This window comes from Bos grunniens, chromosome 17 (assembly GCF_055505025.1).
Source record: "Bos grunniens cultivar Pamir isolate PY7600 chromosome 17, Bosgru_T2T1.0, whole genome shotgun sequence".
Classification (NCBI taxonomy): domain Eukaryota; kingdom Metazoa; phylum Chordata; class Mammalia; order Artiodactyla; family Bovidae; genus Bos; species Bos grunniens.
In genome coordinates, this window is record NC_141181.1 from 68,394,080 (window position 1) to 68,413,222 (window position 19,143).

The 19,143-nt window shown below is 44.8% G+C and overlaps 1 protein-coding gene across 11 annotated transcripts in view; it reads right to left on the reverse strand.

Annotated features, from left to right (window-relative positions):
* Positions 1–19,143, reverse strand: part of CHEK2 (checkpoint kinase 2) — a 38,601-nt gene that overhangs the window by 3,808 nt on the left and 15,650 nt on the right. For 7 of the 11 annotated variants that reach the window (XM_086348500.1, XM_086348497.1, XM_086348504.1 and 4 more), the window contains 8 exons: positions 17,901–17,954; positions 11,715–11,776; positions 9,378–9,477; positions 7,197–7,283; positions 6,121–6,284; positions 5,778–5,893; positions 4,507–4,592; positions 309–389 (listed from right to left, as the gene is read on the reverse strand). In XM_086348500.1, the coding sequence (XP_086204626.1) occupies positions 309–389; positions 4,507–4,592; positions 5,778–5,893; positions 6,121–6,284; positions 7,197–7,283; positions 9,378–9,477; positions 11,715–11,776; positions 17,901–17,954 (750 nt within the window). Of the gene's footprint in view, positions 1–308; positions 390–4,506; positions 4,593–5,777; positions 5,894–6,120; positions 6,285–7,196; positions 7,352–9,377; positions 9,478–11,714; positions 11,777–12,583; positions 13,718–17,900; positions 17,955–19,143 lie in introns of those variants that run through there. The other 4 variants (XM_086348502.1, XM_086348499.1, XM_086348503.1 and 1 more) reach the window with 3 other exon arrangements.

The following is a 19,143-nucleotide window of genomic DNA, read 5'->3' on the forward strand; positions in this document are numbered from 1 at the left end:
GCTACAGTTCATAGGGTCACAAAGAGTCAGACGAGACTTAGCAACTGAGCACGCACACAATCTTGCCTTACAGGAGACTTTTGAATAATGACCCTCACCTGTGCTTCTCTAATTCATAAAACATATTCTTCATTATTAAATCTTCTAAATGTATCAGAGCAGATCAAGCTGAAACAAAGTATCTACGACATTACTCCTTACAAAAAAATGTTAAGCAATTGGAGCTGAAAAGACTATTCAAGCTCTTCCTCCTCCACTCATGGGCTCCTTAAACTTAGCCTACATTTAATGACCATCATCCAGAATACCTGGGCAGGGACCTGGGTCACAGCCATCAACTTATCTTCTTCAGAAAGCAAGTTGTTAAATTTTCTCTTCATGTCCTCATCCTGTGAAGAAATGGAAAACCTAAATAGGCTGTGAATGCGGGAAAGAAAGCTCCTAAAAGGCAGGGCCAGGATGCTCTCAGAAACAGAGAAGTGGGCTAAGATAGGGGTGCAGGGGAGAAAACAGAACAGTCTAATCAGCAGTCAACACCCAGTCAACATGGGCTCAACCAAATCCATACACCCTAAGCGCTCCAGGTGGGTCAGAGAGAACCACAGACCCCAGTGGTCAAATACTTTCAGAACAAGCGTCCCAGATCCTGAGAAATGGCAATCAGGAAGCCAGATACTGGGGTTGGCTCCATGCTGCTCCACACATCTTTCCAATAAGTGCCCCCTCCCACTGCCAACAATGAAGCATGTTACCAGGGCCACCCTAACAAAGCAACCCTGCACCCTAGAAAATTCAGCAAGCAAGCACTGTACGAGTTGTAAGAAGGATGGCAAGCACACAGTACCCCAGAGTTAATGAGAAGAAAAAGTGAACAGGTGCTTCCTGCTGCTAGAGATGGAAATGAAGGGGTGGGGCAGGGCACGTAGACACCCCTGCCCACCTCCCAAGATGTTCACTTCTGCAGGGCTTAAGGATTTGCCAGCCAGGAGAGGTGGCCTGGTGTAGCTTCCCCCTTCAGAAAGGTAAGATGCCACATGATTAGGAATGTGGACTTTGGGGCCAGCCGAAAGCTGAGCTCAGCCATTGCAAGTAGCACGTTTAGAATGGAGTCCCAGAGCAGCTCGTTTCCAAATCCCCGTGTACCTTCCCATCCCAGCCCGCCCCCACTCCTCCCACTGTGTATTGGCATACACAGTGCACCATGGGGGATGGGGGCGATGAAGAACCAAGGAGGGAAGGCCTTCAACATTCAGCAATTCGACTGCAGAAAACTTAGTGCACAACGGTCAGTTTACCTGTTCTACATGTCAGTTCAGTTCAGTTGCTCAGTCGTGTCCAACTTTTGCGACCCCACGGACTGCAGCAGGCCAGGCCTCCCTGTCCATCACCAACTCCTGGAGTTCACTCAAACTCATGTCCATTGAGTCGGTGATGCCATCCAACCATCTCATCCTCTACATTTAGCAGCTAGAATCACCTGCTTCTATCACTCTGTTTATTGAGCTACTCAGTGTACCTCCCCATTGTCCAAGCACCAAGTTCATCCACACTCTCCTCTAGGATCTCACTTCTCAGGCAAGGCCACCCTCAAAGGTCCAGCCCTTATTTCCTCCTACACCTGCTCGCCTCCACCAGGCATGCCCTCTGTGCCTTCCTGCCCACCCAACTCACCCACCTCACCCACCTCCCTCTTCCACCCAGTGAACAGTTACGAGGACCCTTGGGTGCCAGGCACCATAATAAGCACAGGGGCCTCTGTATCAGAGGGGCTCAATGTTGAAAATGTTATTCGTTCGTCGTTATGGCAACTGAATTGTGACTGTTATGGCTGAATTGTATCCCCTCCCCCTTTCCCCACTTACATATTGAAGCTCAACCCCCAGTATTGTGACTACTTGGAGACAGGGCCTTTGCACAGATAATTAAGTTAAAATGAGGTTCTTAGCTTAAATATAAGACATGACACCATACAACTCCTAGAGGAGAACAGAGGCAAAACATTCTCTGACATAAATCGTACTGATGTTTCCTTAGATCAGTCTTCCAAAGCAATAGAAATTAAAGCAAAAATAAATGAATGTGACCTTATCAAACTTACAAGCTTCCGTACATCAAAGGAAACCATGAACAGAACTGAAGGACAACCTATGAATTGGGAGAAAATATTTGCAAATGATGCGACAAGGGCTTAATTTCCAAAACATAAGAACAGCTCATACAACTCAACAACAACAACAACAAAAACTCAGTCAAAAAATGAGCAAAACACATAAATAGATATTTTCTCCAAAGAAGACATACAGATGGCCAACCGGCACATCAAAAGATGCTCCATATGGCTAATTATTAGAGAAATGCAAATCAAAACTACAATGCAGTACCACCTCACAGGTTAGAATGGCCATCATTAAAAAGTCTATAAATAATAAATGCTGGAGAGGGTGTGCAGAAAAGGGAACCCTCCCACATTGTTGGCGGGAATATAAACTGGAGCAGCCACTATGGAAAATAGTATGCAGGTTCCTCAGAAAACTAAAAAATAGTTGCTATATGCTCCAGCATTCCCACTCCTGGGCATATATCTGCACAATGCAAGAATCCGCCTGCCAGTGTGGGAGACGTAAGAGACTTGGGTTCAATCCCTGGGTCCGGAAGTTTCCTTGGAATAGGAAATCGCAACCGGCTCCAGTATTCTTGCCTGGGAAATTCCATGGACAGAGGAGTCTGGCAGGCTGTAGTCCATGGGGCCACAAACAGTCCGACACAATGGAGTGACTGTGCACACACATACAATTCAAAAAGTTACATGCATCCCTAAACTGGACACTGTTAATGACAAGAAAGAATAACAAGATTCATATTCTTTGGACAAATAGTCCAGTGCCAGATCCACAAAACCATTTAGTTTCTTCAAAAATGTTGAATTTCCCAAAATAAAACCTAAACTGTCACTAACAGGTGATTTATGTGAGCAGTCGGCATCCTTGTCATCATTGAATGTTCACTCCAACTTTTGCTGGAAAAATAAAACATGGACAAAAGAGTATTCAAGTGAGACCCCTGTGGCAGGGCTGAACTTCACCTTTTCCTTGGCTGTTAACAACAATTTTCTTTTGAGACAAAAAGTGAAAGAAAAATGGGCTACACTTGTTTGTACATTTCGAGCGGATGTAAATCCTGTTCCCAGGCCTAACTGGCAAGCTCAGTTTTTTTCAAGACTAACAGCTCCTCCACCTCCATATCTGGCCCCCAGGAGTTTCCCTATTAAGGCATATGAAAAGAGCCAAGAGGAATGTTTTTCTTTTTCATCAAAATTAAGTCCCCACATGCAAAGGCACCCTTTGTTTCCAAATTCCTTTTCTCCAGGGTCCTGCAGTTTCAAATCTGTGTGGTCTATTAAGTGCTAAATCATCTGACAGTTTTTTTTTTTTTTTCCCTGGGGGGGAGGTGGGGCGGGGGGTCAGGGGGACTGCTGTTTCCAGGGCAACATCCCAAACATATACATCTACTTTTTTTTTTTTTTTATTGTAGGGATTTCTTGTTCTCAACCTGAGCTGGCCTGAGCTGAGGGTTGGATGACAGAAAGAATAAGGACAGTCTTCCCAGAGCCCCAAAAGCACAGTGCTGAGACTGGATGGCCCCAGGAGTTCCTGGACTAGAAATTTTCAGAGTATCTGAGCCTCCAGCTCAAGCAACCTGGTTAAGTCCCCCATCCAACCCCACAAGTAACAGAGATCAACTGCAAGTTAACAGAAAGGGGTATGGCTGGCTGTGCTGAAAGGAACTCCACTTCACAGACCTGGCATCCATCAGAGAGCCTGCCCAAGGCTGCAGTGAATTCTAAAACCAAAGACTAGCCCAGCAGAGGCACAAAGGATTTCCAACTCTAGTATCTTGAATGAAGTCAACACATAATCTAATGGGAGCCACAACCCCTAGCAGGGACACAGAGGTAATGCAGACTTGAAAGGCGCAGGTGACAATCTGCTAAAAGCATGCTTGCTCACCATGAACAGGAAGTAGGACCCCCTTATACCCGATCACTTGAGCTTAAGAAATAGCCAGGTTCTCCCAGCGGGAGGCTGCTCCCCTCCTCCCACCCGCGTTTCCCTGATCTAAGGTTGAAGATGGCGAGAACGCAGCTCATCCCATCTGTCTGAGGTAAGGGGTTTGAGAGAAGAGAAGGGATGGAGGGATTGGAGCTACAACCACCTCTCAAAGGAACACAACTGAACTGCAGACTTGGAGAAGCCAAGAGGAACCAGGACAGGCCATAAGGAGAGCTTGTTCATCGAGGTCAAGCTGTAAAGGCTGCACACAAGTGCAAGACACCACACTCACACCCACAGACATAAACATGCACCTCCACCCACCTAAAGCTCAGTCTTGAAAAATGGCATTAGACCCAACCAAGCAAACGTATGTTTTCATCCTCTTCCCCATCTCGGGGACACAGTTCAGGGCTGCCTGGGTATTTCAGGCGGGCAGCCACCACCCCATACACACCTGAAGCCACGGGTGTCTTAAAGCCTCTTCTGTCGTAAAACGCGCCTTTGGATCCACTATCAACAACTTCTTGACGAGATCCAGAGCTAAAGCAGTAAGATAATTTGGCAAATCACAGTGAGAAGGATAAAAACATTAAATCAACAAAATGAGAGTGTGCCAGAATCACAGGCCAACATCCAGAAAGAAGAGAGAGGGGCTGAGGTCACAGTGAGTCAGCAGACAGAGCAGGCAGGGCCCCCTAGGCCTCCCCACTCTCAGTATTTGTCCAAAGACTTTAGAACACCAGGAATGCCATGATGGTCCCCATGGCTCCCTGCTCAGATATCACAACTTAACTCTCTGTTCCTGCTCCCCTTATTGGACTCAAGTTCAAACTAATTAAAGCTGAACTTCCCCCAGTTCTAAAACACTCAGGATGTTCAGCCAACTCTCTCTGAGACCCACGGAGTGATGGAGAGAGTTCCTCAGCCAGGGAGAGCTCTCTCCTAGGAATCGCAGGCTTGGCAGAAACAAAGCTGGACTGGCCAGCAACAAGTGGAGGCTGACTGTATATTGCAACAGTATTATTTATCAGATGTTCTGACACTTAGCACAATCATCTGTGTTACGTTGTTTGACATTTAGTTTTAGTTTTTACTTTTCCTTTTGAGAATTACAAAGTTACCCTTTTAAATTCTAAAACACAGAATAACAAGTTACATTTAGCTTTTGCTGTGCTTACTACTTCAAAGGAGACCTTGTAACTAAAAAGTTACCCATTATTTTGCACACTTAAATAGATACCAGGCACAGTGAGTATATTACATTTAACCCTCACAAAACCTCCTTAAAATAGGTTTATTGTGGCCTCTTTTGGAGAAGGCAATAGCACCCCACTCCAGTACTCTTGCCTGGAGAATCCCAGGGACGGGGGAGCCTGGTGGGCTGCCGTCTATGGGGTTACAGAGTTGGACACGACTGAAGCGACTTAGCAGCAGTAGCAGTGCCCTCTTTTACAAATAAACAAAAAGGAGACCCAGAGAGGTTAAGTAACTTGCCTAAGGTCACAAAGCTAAGAAGTAGCAGCCCCAGGACACAAGCCTACATCAGCCTGACTCTGGAGCCCAAGTTCCCAGTAACTTCCTTTGCCTCTAAAATGGTGCAAAAACTAACAGAAAATAAGAACAGGATTGACAGGAGAAAACATCACAGAATTTGAAAATAAACTCCCATCGCAGCACACACACATTTTAGCAAACCACAAATTCTGAACTCTTTCGTATCCATACCCTTCTCTGAGACCTCTGCCCAGACTTCGGGAATGAAGTTGTATTTTCCACTGGTGATCTGATCCTTCAATGACACTTGAGTCTTATGCTCAGAGAAAGGTGGATACCCACTAAGGCTTCATATTGGTAGAGAGAGAAAGGAAAAGAAATCAAGTGGCATTCTCAGTGGCATTCAGATATATCGATTTTTTTTCAGCATAATGAAAAATCAGGTATTGTTTTAAATCAATGGTCCAAAAAAAAAAGTGACCTAAATTAAACACAAACTCTCTAACTGGACACATTTTTTATTTCACCTTAATACCACCAACCACAGTCTGAAGCGATAAAAACTTTTTCTTACCAAATGAAAAGAATAACTCCTAAACTCCAGCAGTCCACAGCACGGTTATATCCAGCAGTTCCAAAGGAATTAAGAACCTCCGGAGCCAGGTAGGTGGGGGTACCACATAAGGTTCTCATCAGAGAGGTCTCCCCCAAAATCTTGGACTGCCCAAAATCAGTAATCTAAAGTAAGGACAAAAGGGCATCTCTTTTAATGTCATGAAATAAAAAGTAACATAGTCTGCCAATTCAAAAAAGACATGAAGGTTACAGTAGTTCCTAGCCTATGATTCATGCCACTGTTAATCTGGACTCTACACATTCTTTTCTTCGTAAGGTAATTTAAAAAAAATATTTTTATTTATTTGGCTCTTCTGAGTTTTAGTTGTAGCATCTAGTTCCCCAACCAGGGATCAAACCCCAGGCCCCCTGCGTTGGGAGAACAGAGTCTTAGCCACTGGACCCCCAGGAAAGCCCTGTAAGGTAATTTTAAATCCTGAAAGTTATTAAATTTTGCTTAAATAAAAATTCCTGAGCCAAGGAACTTTAAGGCTCAGGTTTTCTCCCAACTTAGATCTGTATTCTCTGTAACCTTACAAAAGGCTTATAACCCTTAACAGACACTCTAGAAGTCTAGTAATTCCTGATTCTTCATAGACCCCAGTTTTTCAATGTTGGCTGAGGAGCTGGGGAAAAATACTTCACCTAGGTGCCACCTTCAGCAATTCTAAGGTGCAGGCTTGCTCTCGTTTTTTGTTTTTTTTTTTTTTTCTCTAAATCAACAGAGGATTCTCAAATGAAGCCAGGCTTGGGAAGTACTATCTTAGACAGAGGAAGATAGGGGATGTGTTTCTCCCATCTAGACTCTTCCTTCCTCTCTCTGAAGATGAAAGTGGCTTGTACACATGGAGCTGAATAAGTGCTCATTCGCATCTTCACTGGAGCAATACCACCTGGTTGCTAAAAGAACAGCTAAGAATGGAAAGGTCAAATTCCCTCCCTTTTTATGCTCCCACTTTTTACTTGATGAATTCGAAAACAGTTTCTGAACAGCAATCTACTGGAGTGGCCACATACAGAGCATAAATTTCTTACCTTTATAAGGCAGTCCTCCTTTGGAGATGACAGGAGAACATTCTCTGGCTTTAAATCCCGATGTATAATGCCATTTTCATGAAGGTACTACAGAGAGGAGTGACCCTTAGATTCATGGAGCAGGCGCGTGAGACAGACACACACACATCTTATAGCTGGATGAAATTATAACTCATGTTACGACCATATTCTCTCCCAAATCAGAAAACCACTGGATAAGTGGACTACTATTTACAAATTTGCTTGCAAGAAAATCTTTAAAAAGTAGAAAAATGAAAAAGGCAACTTATGACAGCAGACCTTTTATTTCGCTCTTCAAGACAATAACTATTCCTTCATGTTAGTAGAAACAGAAGGTGTCAGCTTCAATAATAAAAATGCAACAGGTGACATAAAACATTTGGGGACTATTTAATCTATAAAAATTCTACCAAAATAGTGTATTTGTTGATTCCACTTCTGAGAATATTTTTAAAGGGACTCTACAAAGTACACATATGTAAATTATCTGAACACCTAGAGTTAACATATTCCTTGATGCAAGATCAGTCTTTGAAAACTTGATGACTGAAATAGAATGGTTTCTAAATATCATAAATAGAAGGATGTTTCTCTGTGTACTCATTTTTATATACCAAGTCATATTTCTGTAGGAAAAAAAGAATTTCCCACGTCCACTGATCTGTACTCAATTCACGTTAATATTCTTGGTATAAAGTTGGGAGCAAACCATTAAGGGCCTTCCCTGGTGACTCAGTTGATAAAGAACCTGCCTGCAATGCAGGAGACCCGGGTTCAATCCCTGGGTCAAGAAGATCCCCTGGAGAAGGAAATGGCACTGCACTTCAGTATTCTTGCCTGGGAAATTCCATGGTCAGAGGACCCTGACGGGCTACAGTCCACGGGGCCACAGAAGTTGGACACAACTTAGCAACTAAAGCACCACCACAAACCATGAAGAGAGTAAAACACTGGTTAGATTGATAAGAGCAGATACTACACGTTACACGTGATCTTAACCAAAAGGCCGAGAAGTGATGTTTGGCAGAAACCAACACAATTCTATAAAGCAATTATCCTTCAATTAAAAACTAAATTTTAAAAAATTAAAAACATAAAAATCACTGGTTAGGTGTTTGTGGGCTTTAGGTTTCTCTGGATATCCCTCTGGCCTACAGCAAAATACCTCCAAAACACTCGTGTGCCTGCTGCAGCACTGAAATATACACATTATCATGTGTAAGCTCAGCTCAGTTCAGTCGCTCAGTCGTGTCCGACTCTGTGTGACCCCATGGACTGAAGCACACCAGGCCTCCCTGCCCATCACCAATTCCTGGAGATTAGTCAAACTCAAGTCCTTTGAGTCGGTGATGGATCCAACCATCTCATCCTCTTTTGTCCCCTTCCCCTCCCACCTTCAATCTTTCCCAGCATCAGGGTCTTCTCCAATGAGTCAGTTCTTTGCATCAGGTGGCCAAAGTATTGGAGTTTCAGCTTCAGCATCAGTCCTTTCAATGAATATTCAGGACTGCTTTCCTTTAGGATGGACTGGTTGGATACAGATAGCTAATGGAAAGTTGCTGTATAGCATAGGGGGGTCAGCCTGGTGCTCTGGGACAACCTACAGGGGGAGGGAGGGAGATTCAAGAGGGAGGGGACGTGTGTATACCTATGGCTGATTCATGTTGATGTATGATAAACCATCACAACATTGTAAAGCAATTATCCCCCAATTAAAAATAAATAAATGGGAGAAGAAAAAAAAAAAACAGGATGCTACAGACGAAGGAAACCCCTAGCACTGTGCCATGGGGGAGTGATCTATCCTCACACCTGCCCAGTTGCCTCCTCACCCCTGCCCCAGAGGTAAGGGGGATTTCTGCAAGGATCAGGCACAACAGAGATCCCTGCCCCCCATTAAAACCTCCTAGCTAAAGAGAAGCCATGTGGGACCGTGTGTTTATTTCTTTAACTTCCTTATTTCTTTTTTTTTTCTCTTAAACTTCACAGCAAGAACTTTCTCATCTGAGTCAAAGGGATGGGGTGTTTTCGCCAAGAACAGAACAACCCACACACAGACTCTGCTCTCTGGGTTTTTATCCCTGGTGCCTCATTTTCTGCCAACTTGGAGAGTAACTCACCTAAAAGAAAGCTGTCAAAAGCACCGAGGGCTTCTCTTACCTGCACGGCCAGGAGCATCTGGTAAAAATAGAGCTTGCATGTGGCTTCTTTCAGGCGCTTATGCCCCACCACCCTGTCGAACAGCTCTCCTCCTTCCATTCTGAAACACACAGGCAAAGCAGGGGGTTCATTCCTAGAGGGAAACTCACTTGGAGGGAAGATAACAACACAAACAGAACAAACTCATCAAGACAAGTAAAGTGGTTTATGCACTCTCGGCTCCCATGTGTCAAGGCAATGAGGTAATTAGCCACATCCACAATAAACACGCATCCGTCGGAAACTGAGGAGCAAGGAAAGATAGAGGAAGAGAGTGGCGGGCATTGGACATGCTTGGGGAGCTTTCAGAAAATCTGATGCAGTAGATCGGAAGCAGACCCCAGGGGTCTGCATTTTTACTGTGCACCCAGGCGGTTCTGAGACTGGTGTAGGGGAGAAAGCAGGAGCCTATGACCTGACAACTGGGTCTGAATTTCAGCTCCACCACGTCCCAGCTGAGGGACTTGGGGTGACTTATGCAACCTCTCTGAGCTTGTTTCTAAACCCCTTCAACAAATGGGGATAAAACCCCACCTACCTTGATGGCTGCTGTAAAAATTAAGAGATTAACTGCTGTGGGTAAAGCACCCGGCACAGTGGAGATGCTTGGCCAGATTATTCATCCCTCTGCAATCCAGTTCCCATTTCTGCCAAGTGGAGCTAAAGACAATAACTAACTTACCACTTCACTTATGTGACTTCCCTGGTGTCTCAGATAGTAAAAGCATCTGCCTACAACGCGGGAGACTCAGGTTCGGTCCCTGGGTCGGGAAGATCCCCTGGAGAAGGAAATGGCAACCCACTCCAGTGTTCTTGCCTGGAAAAACTCAGGGACGGAGGAGCCTGATAGGCCCTAGTTCATGGAGTCACAAAGAGTCGGACGTGACTGAGCAACTTCACTACTACAACTCACCACTAACTTGTACATAACCTGGATGACAGTTATGCAGGTTACATGAGTCAATCCCAGTGAAATGCTTACAGCAGGTTTTGGCTCATATTAAGTGTTTCATTAGTATCAGTTACTGCCATTGTATTATTACTACTATTATTAAACTATTTCTTTAAATTTATCTGACTGAGCCAGGTCCTAATTGCGGCACACGGGATCTTCAATCTTCATTGCAACATGTGGAATCTAGTTCCCTGACCAGGAATTGAACCCAGGCACCCTGCCTTGGGAGCACGGAGTCTTAGCCACTGGGCTACTGGGGAAGTCCCAAACTGTTTTAATGAGATCCAGTCAAATAATAAATCTCCTATTTCATAGCAACAGATATTCCCTTAAGCACTTCAAGGGCCGTCCAGTCTCTCCTAGCGCATTGCCTGGCCTGCTGTTTACTCTATAATCTTTATGGTCAGCCAGCACGGCCACTGTTGGCCACTCAGGAGTAAGGCCCAGCCTGTCTGCCATGACGGCCAGTCCCAGAAACACTGCGCACTTATGCAGAATGGACACCAAGGCAGGCCTCTTTCAGGAATGAGACGGTAAATGATTTTAATCACACCAAGTACAGCTGCAAGTACACCAGCGCCTGAAAGATATTCAGGTGTCACCCTGGTGCAGTGATCCTGAGCAACGAGGGCCACCCAGGTTCTTTCAGAGTATAACACGCACCTGTGTTTGAGCACCATGCGTGCCACATGCTCCGCTGGAGGCCTTCCAGCCCTCAGAGCATTTGATCCTTATGACTGCACAGGGAGCTATCCTTATTACTTAACACTAGGAATGTGAAACTCAGGTGAAATCAACTAACCCATGGGTAGACAGCTGCTGCTGCTGCTGCTGCTGCTGCTGCTGCTAAGTCACATCAGTCGTGTCCGATTCTGTGCAACCCCATAGACGGCAGCCCAGCAGGCTCCCTCGTCCCTGGGACTCTCCAGGCAAGAACACTGGAGTGGGTTGCCATTTCCTTCTCCAATGCATGAAAGTGAAAAGTGAAAGTGAAGTCGCTCAGTCATGTCCGACTCTTCGCGACCCCATGGACTGCAGCCCACCAGGCTCCTCCATCCATGGGATTTTCTGGGCAAGAGTACTGGAGTGGGTTGCCATTGCCTTCTCCAGGGTAGACAGCTAGTCACCAGCAAAGTGGGCTTCAAACCCAGGCCTCAGATCCATCTGCCTTTGGAAACACTAGAGTGATTTTTAGAATTTATACTAACCTCATGTGCTTGTTTTACGGGCCACCCCCCACATACACACGCTGAGAGTCCCCAGGATGAGAAATGCAGGCCAGCATTAGACCCTTTGGTTGGTTTATAAGCATTTAAATGGAAACAAAAAAGTTTGCTACTTACAATTCCAAAACAATATAATAATCTTCAGCATCAAAAAAGTCTTTAATCTTGATGATACAAGGCTAAAAGGGGGAAAAGAGAAAAAATAGTTAAGAAGCTCCCCAAGAGGAGAAGTACAAGAGCAGAACTCGGGACACCCACCCAAGGTGTCAAGGAGGCCAAGACCAGGCATCTGGTCCTTGCCTCAGGACTCTCTGCAGTTCATGCAGGGGAGGAGCATGCGTGTGTGCTCAGCTGCTTCAGTGGAGTCTGACTCTATGCAGCCCCATGGACTGTAGCCTATCGGGCTCCTCTGTTCATGGGATTCTTTTCATTCATGTTCATTGCCATGCCCTCCTCCAGGGGATCTTCCTGATCCAGGGGTCGAATCTGCATCTCTAAAGTCTCCTGCATTGGCAGGTTGGTCCTTTACCCCTAGCACCACCTGGGAAGCCCGCAGGGGAGGAGACAGAACTCTAACTTGCTCCTTTGTGAGCACACACAATAAACTCTCTGCCCCACCAAACTAACAAGGGCGCGGTCCATGCTTCACACTTAACGCTGGCGCCAAGGCTGGAAGGCCAATCTCTTCCCAGCCTTCCTCCTCCGACCCAGAGCACAGGGACTCAAGGACACCTAAGAAACCGGGGAGCCTGACAAGGAGCGCGAGTAAAGGAAGCCCAGGTCAGGGGCCCAGCCATGCTGCCAGACAGCAGGGCCATTCAACTAAGGCAACTGGCACTGCAGGGAAACCCATGAGACAAGACCTCCATTTTCCAAGGAAGAGGGCAATTCTAGTTTCAGAAGAACTCAAAAGCACATACGTGCGGTGGAGGAGAGAGAGACACACACCGTGGCTGACAGTCTGTGACCTCTGATCAATGCTGGGTGCATTTGCTAAAGAACAAGGGAGAATCGTACAGTACATCTAATGCATATAACACCCTATTGTTTTCTCTAGTACAAAGGATGGATGGTAAAGCTAGTGGTCAGGGTAGATACAAGAAGTGGTAAGGATCAATGACATACACTCCTCCCCACCAGGGAAAAGGATTCTGGCTATGTCAATCAAAAGGAAGAGAGTGGGAAGATTTTTAGACTGTATTTATTTTCTCATCAAAATCTTGGTTTTTATTGGCATATCTATTCACTTTAGATTTTTCAACTTTCGATTAAAAAGAGCAACACCCACCAGAGTGATTTTCCTGCAAAGCACATTTCATCCCTTCCATTGCTGATTAAAATCCTCCAAGTGATACCTCCCCACCATGAACTGTTGGTGGAGAATGGACGCCCCACCACCTCCCCCAGCACGGTGGATCTTGGAAACACAACGCCAAGTGGAAAGGGCAAATCTCGAAACGCTTTTTTGAGTATGAGGTATATTCGACAGTATGATCAGGTTTCTTCATTCTTAAACTCACGGCAAGTTCAAATGTGTTCATCCTACCAGTTCGCTTTACCACTTACACTTTACTTTACATGTGTCGGATATTATATAATTTTAAATTATTTTAACGCAGAAAGGGAGAAGAGTGAGAGGAGGGAAGGAAGGAAGAAAATAGAAATCCTTCAGCACCTTGCAGCCGAGAGGCTGCAATCCAACTTCTCAGCAGGGGTTACCAAGACCTTCCAGACCCAGCCTCCTCCTGCCCCCACTACCCCCCAGCCTCATCTCCTTCTGCCCATCCCAAATATCCTCCTCTCCAGGCCACAGAACTCCCCATCCACCCCAGGCTCTCTCCCCATGTCACATCTTTACTCACACTACCCTCCAGCCTGGTGATCCAGCCTTCTGGCCACATGTGGCCTCAGGTATCAAGCCCCAGCTCAAAGTCCCCTTGGATTTTTTTTTTTTTTTTTGGCACACCACACTCTGTAGCATGTGGGTCTTAGTTCCCCAATCAGGAATCAAACCTGTGTCCTCTGGATGGCAGATTCTTAACCATGGGACCACCAGGGAAGTCCCCCCACTTCCACAGTTTGGATCCACGCTTTCTGCAGTAGTACTCATCTGTGTGGCCCTACAAGGAAATTGATACCCAACAGAAGTCTTTCACCAGGTACTGCATGGGCTAAGTCAACGAGTCAGTCTTATTTTTATCTTCCTAGGACCAACATTCAACAGAGCAGCTGGCACACGGGGGACACTCATATGCTGTCAAGTTTAATACCATCAACATCAATAACAGACACAACCACCCACTGAGGGTGGGTCCTGCTGGCCACGTTTTGGTCACGGATTCTACAGCCATGGGGTCAGGCTGACAGTAAACCATTTCCACCTCTACTTACCCGTGATCACTGTATACTTGGCTCTGCAGGACCACCTGTTACTGTCACGATAATGGAAACACTAAATATTCACTGTAGTATTACATTAAGAGGAACAGAAAAGAGACCTGAGGGACTTTCCTGGAGGTCCAGTGGTTAAAAGTTCGTGCTTCAGGGGTGAGGGTTTGATCCTTGGTTGGGGAACTAAGATCTTATATGCCACATGGCCAAAAATAAAAATAAATAAAAAGAAAAATGAGAGCTAAAGTGAAGAGGAACTAAGGAGCCTCTTGATGAAGGTGAAAGAGGAGAGTGAAAAGGTTGGCTTAAAGCTCAACATTCAGAAAACTAAGATCATAGCATCTCCTCCCATCACTTCATGGGAAATAGATGGGGAAACAGTGGAAACAGTGTCAGACTTTATTTTTAGGGGGCTCCAAAATCACTGCAGATGGTGATTGCAGCCATGAAATTAAAAGACGCTTACTCCTTGGAAAGAAGGTTATGACCAGCCTAGATAGCATATTCAAAGGCAGAGACATTACTTTGCCAACAAAGGTCTGTCTAGTCAAGGCTATGGTTTTTCCAGTAGTCATGTGTGGATGTGAGAGTTGGACTGTGAAGAAAGCTGAGCGCCGAAGGATGGATGCTTTTGAACTGTGGTGTTGGAGAAGACTCTTAGTCCCTTGGACTGCAAGGAGATCCAACCAGTCCATTCTAAAGGAGATCAGTCCTGGGTGTTCTTTGGAAGGAATGATGCTAAAGCTGAAACTCCACCTCATGTGAAGCGTTGACTCACTGGAAAAGACTCTGATGCTGGGAGGGATTGGGGACAGGAGGAGAAGGGGACGACAGAGGATGAGATGGCTGGATGGCATCACCGACTCAATGGACGTGAGTTTGGGTAAACTCCGGGAGTTGGTGATGCACAGGGAGGCCCGGCATGCTGGGATTCATGGTCGGACACAACTGAGTGACTGAACTGAACTGAACTGAAAATTCTCTTATAACAGAAAGACAACAAGCTATTATTGTTGATAAGCCAAGAAACAGCGGTTTATGCACTAATAAATCACGTAGAAATAACGGAGGTAAATTCTTCTTTAAAAAAAGCTGAAAAAAATTTTAAATGCAGGAAGGCGATTAGTAAAGAAGTAAAGCTGCTGTTTATAAACCTTTTAGCACCATCTGACTCTAGAATATACACCTGTGAATCTTTTTCTTTTGGCCGCGAGGCACACGTGCTCTTAGTCCCCTGACCAGAGATCGAACCCTTGTCCCCTGCAGTGGAAGCGCAGCGTCTTAACCACTGGACCGCCAGGGAAGTCCATAATAAAATGAAAAGAAAGGCAGAAAAAAAGACACACACATGAAAAAGGAACAGGAGAGGAAGGACTGGGAACTGCTTGGTCTGGGAATGGGGGGCGGCCGGAGCCAGCACGCACTGTCTCCAGTCCCCACCAGCTCTAGAGCCACAGGCTGCAGCTGTCACAGCTGAAGTGTCTCAGAAACCAGAGGCCACCAACCCAGACCCTCCACTTAGGTCCTACAGGGCAAAGGGTAGGGAATTGCAGATCACTGTCATGCCCCCAGTGTGTTTCCTGTGCCGAGAGCTTTGTGTGCGTGCTCAGTCACTCAGTCATGTCCGACTCTTTGAAACTCTATGGACTATAGCTCACCAGACTCCTCTGTCCATGGGATTCTCCAGCCAAGAATACTGGAGTGGGTTACCATTTCCCTTCTCCAGGGGATCTTCCTGACCCAGGGATCGAACCTGGCTCTCTCCAGTGTGTCCTGCACTGCAGACAGATTCTTTACCACTGAGCCACCTGGGAAGCCCTGAAAACTTTAGAAGCACATATTCAAGTCTCATTGACCTTTGAGGTAAGTATCCTACGGTCTCCAGGAACAGACAAGGGAGCAGAAGCTCTGCAAAGTGAAATGACCTGCTCAGAACAAGGGATGGGAACTCAGGTCTGTCTCCCCACTAGACTAAAGCCATGTAAGAGGAGAGATGGCCAGGTCTATCTGTGCTGACTGCCTGGGGCCTAGAAAACAGGCTGGCACCATAAACATTTGACAATTGATAAATCAGTGCCTGACTCTAAAGGCCAGGGTCTACTGGACTTTATACTAGGCTCTACTCACTGTCTCCAAACATCCAAATGCACTCATGTGCCCATCTCTACTTCCCAAGGGCTCCCAAGTGCCCTTGTAAATTGCCAACAAAAATCTCCAAGGATCTTTTTTAGAGTTTTAAATTCCTCTCCTCTGCAGCAGATATCGGATTTATATAAATGTTATGCTTGGGGATCTTCTGACATCAGAGAAAATTCTCTGAGGATTCTAAGTGTTTATCTTTGGGGGATGTTTGAAGCAACCCCACCCTGGTAAATTAGAGGGCTCCTCTCTTTAACGAGATTCCAGATCCCATGGAAAAAAGGAGGCAAAGGCAGGGAAGTGGTAGAAGTTGCAAGGCATTAGAAGAAAGCCAAGCAGGAAGCTCGGCCACTCACATTCTCATGGGTCTTCAGAACCACCACAAATTCTAAAGGAACCTACTGAATTGTTGTGTCCACGTGATGTTCTCAGTTTCTATTTGTTGTTAGGAGGATCTGACCAGTTCAGAGAAGGGAGAAGAAATCTTTTGTAGTTCAGAAGTTAAGAACCAGAATCAGACAATCCAGGGGTCCCCAACCCATGGGAACTGGGGCCACACAGCAGGAGCTGAGTAGTGGGCAAAGGAGCAGTTTCACTTGTACTTATGGCTGCTGCTAAATCGCTTCAGTCGTGTCTGACTCTGTGCGACCCCAGAGACAGCGACCCACCAGGTTCCTCTGTCCCTGGGATTCTCCAGGCAAGAACACTGGAGTAGGTTGCCATTTCCTTCTCCAATGCATGAAAGTGAAAAGTGAAAGTGAAGTCCCTCAGTCATGTCTGATTCTTCACGACCCCATATACTGCAGCCCACCAGGCTCCTCCGTCCATGGGATTTTCCAGGCAAGAGTACTAGAGCGGGGTGCCATTGCCTTCTCCGGTACTTTTGGCTGCTCCCCATCAATCAAATGACCACCCACTGGTTCTGTATTATGGTGAACTGTATCATGATTTCATTATATATCACAATGTAATAATAATAGAAATATAAAGTACATAATAAATGCAATGCACTTGAATCATCCTGAAACCAATCCTCCACTCACCCTGGGTCCAGGGAAAAATCATCTTTCATGAAACCAATTACTGGTGCCAAAAAGGCTGAGTACCACTGAGATAATTCTCAGCTGGAAGACTGGAGGTCTTGTTTCAAGTTTAACTCCTGTAGCTCACAACTACATGGGGGCCCATGAATTAATGAAGAAACACAGAAAGAAGAAAAAGGAAGATGTGAGGCATCCCACTCGTCTTTCTTTCTCTTCTCACATCTTTAGACTCTTTCCACTGAGACAAGGTCATGATCGCACAAAAAAAGACAGGACCTCTGATACTCAGTGGGGCCAGAGACACCATTCAAACACCCAAGATGTTGTCATACTTATTGGGTATATTCTTGGATATATTTGATTTATTCCAACCAAGGTGAATGGAAATCAGCACCTCCCAAAGGTACTTAAGAGGTATGAAATTCAGGTATAATTAATGTACCAAAAGAAATTTAGCAGATTGACTATGTCTTTTGGTCCAGAACTAACTCAGTGGAAAAATAACATAATTAATGATAAAATCTTTGTATTGTCCTTTCAAAATTTTAGGGTAAAGCTCTTCCCAGCGTAACAGCTAAAACCATGCATGTATGCATACACACACGTATACACACACAATTAAGGAACCCAGGTTAATACTAGTTTTATTACACTGAAGTGCTTTGCACTCTCCCCATTTTTTGAGATAAAAGAATTTAAGTATGTGTCATGTTTTTATAGTAGTACTTACATGATTTAGTTTCTTCAAAATTTCTATTTCTGTTTCAACATCGAGTGCCGGATCCTTTAATAAAATAACATTAGTTTATTAATGATAATAATAGCCAATATGCAGAAAATGTTTACAGTTAAACTTAGTTGAGTAAAGGCTTCCTGAGTTCCAAACTCAGCACTGTTCTTACAGAGAAATCAAGGATGAATTACACAAAAACTCACCTAAAATCACTTTGCAAAATGCTTGGTAAATAATAAGCCATTCAGTAAGTGACTAGGCTCTATGCCAAGCTCTTTATCTAAAAGGGTCATCTCATGTAAGCCCCATAATCCAAGTGAACTGGGCTCTGAAAGTATTCCCATTTGACAGACAGAACAAGGCTCAGAGAAAGGAAGCCACTTTCTGCAGTTCCCGCAGCCAGAAACAAATGTGTTCCCACTGTTCTTACATTGACCTGGTAAGCTCTGCTTGTCTCATCAAACTGAGGAATTGTTTACATTTGTAAATATAATACAACAAGTAAAAACCATAAAGGAGAAGGTATTCAATTAAACTGTGTAAAGAAAACATAAAGTCACATTTCTCATAATTAAGCAGAGCCAGGTTCCAATTTCAAATGCAAGCTGAGATATTTACTGAGACTCTAAAGGGAAGAGGAAGCTTCAGGGTAGAAAAGTCGCTCTCCGTTACAATTCCAGAAGAATGACTCGAGTTACTCAACCTCACGGGCTACACCCTCTACAAGCAAAGAGGATATAGAATTACATATTTATGTAAAATGGACTTCAGCGAAGAAAGCCAGATGTTTAATTTTAAAAGCCAGCCTCTTCCTGTAAGCCGGTAAACTCATTACCAAGGCCGGGTATACTCTGATGATAGAGAGCTCTAAAGAATATGATGGGATTTGAAAGATGAAATTAAAACATAAAATTGTGCTCCAAGTCATTAAGAATCTGTTAGGTTATTTTCTTCCCCCCAAAATGGAAAACAAACCCAGAATCACAGGGGAAAGATCTATAACAAAGTGAACACTGAAAGGAATTCCTCTTGCTATGTGAGAATGCATTGTCTAGGGACCAAAAAAAAAAAAAAATCGATCTTTAAGGAATGTAAAGCATAATAGCCAGAAACAGCTGGCCACAAAGGAAAACGTGACTAGAGGACACATTTTATATTACTTTGTAGGGTCATGTGTTGAAAAACCAATACATTTGGCCACTCCACCAATGCAGTAAGTATGTATTACAGGAAATGTAAA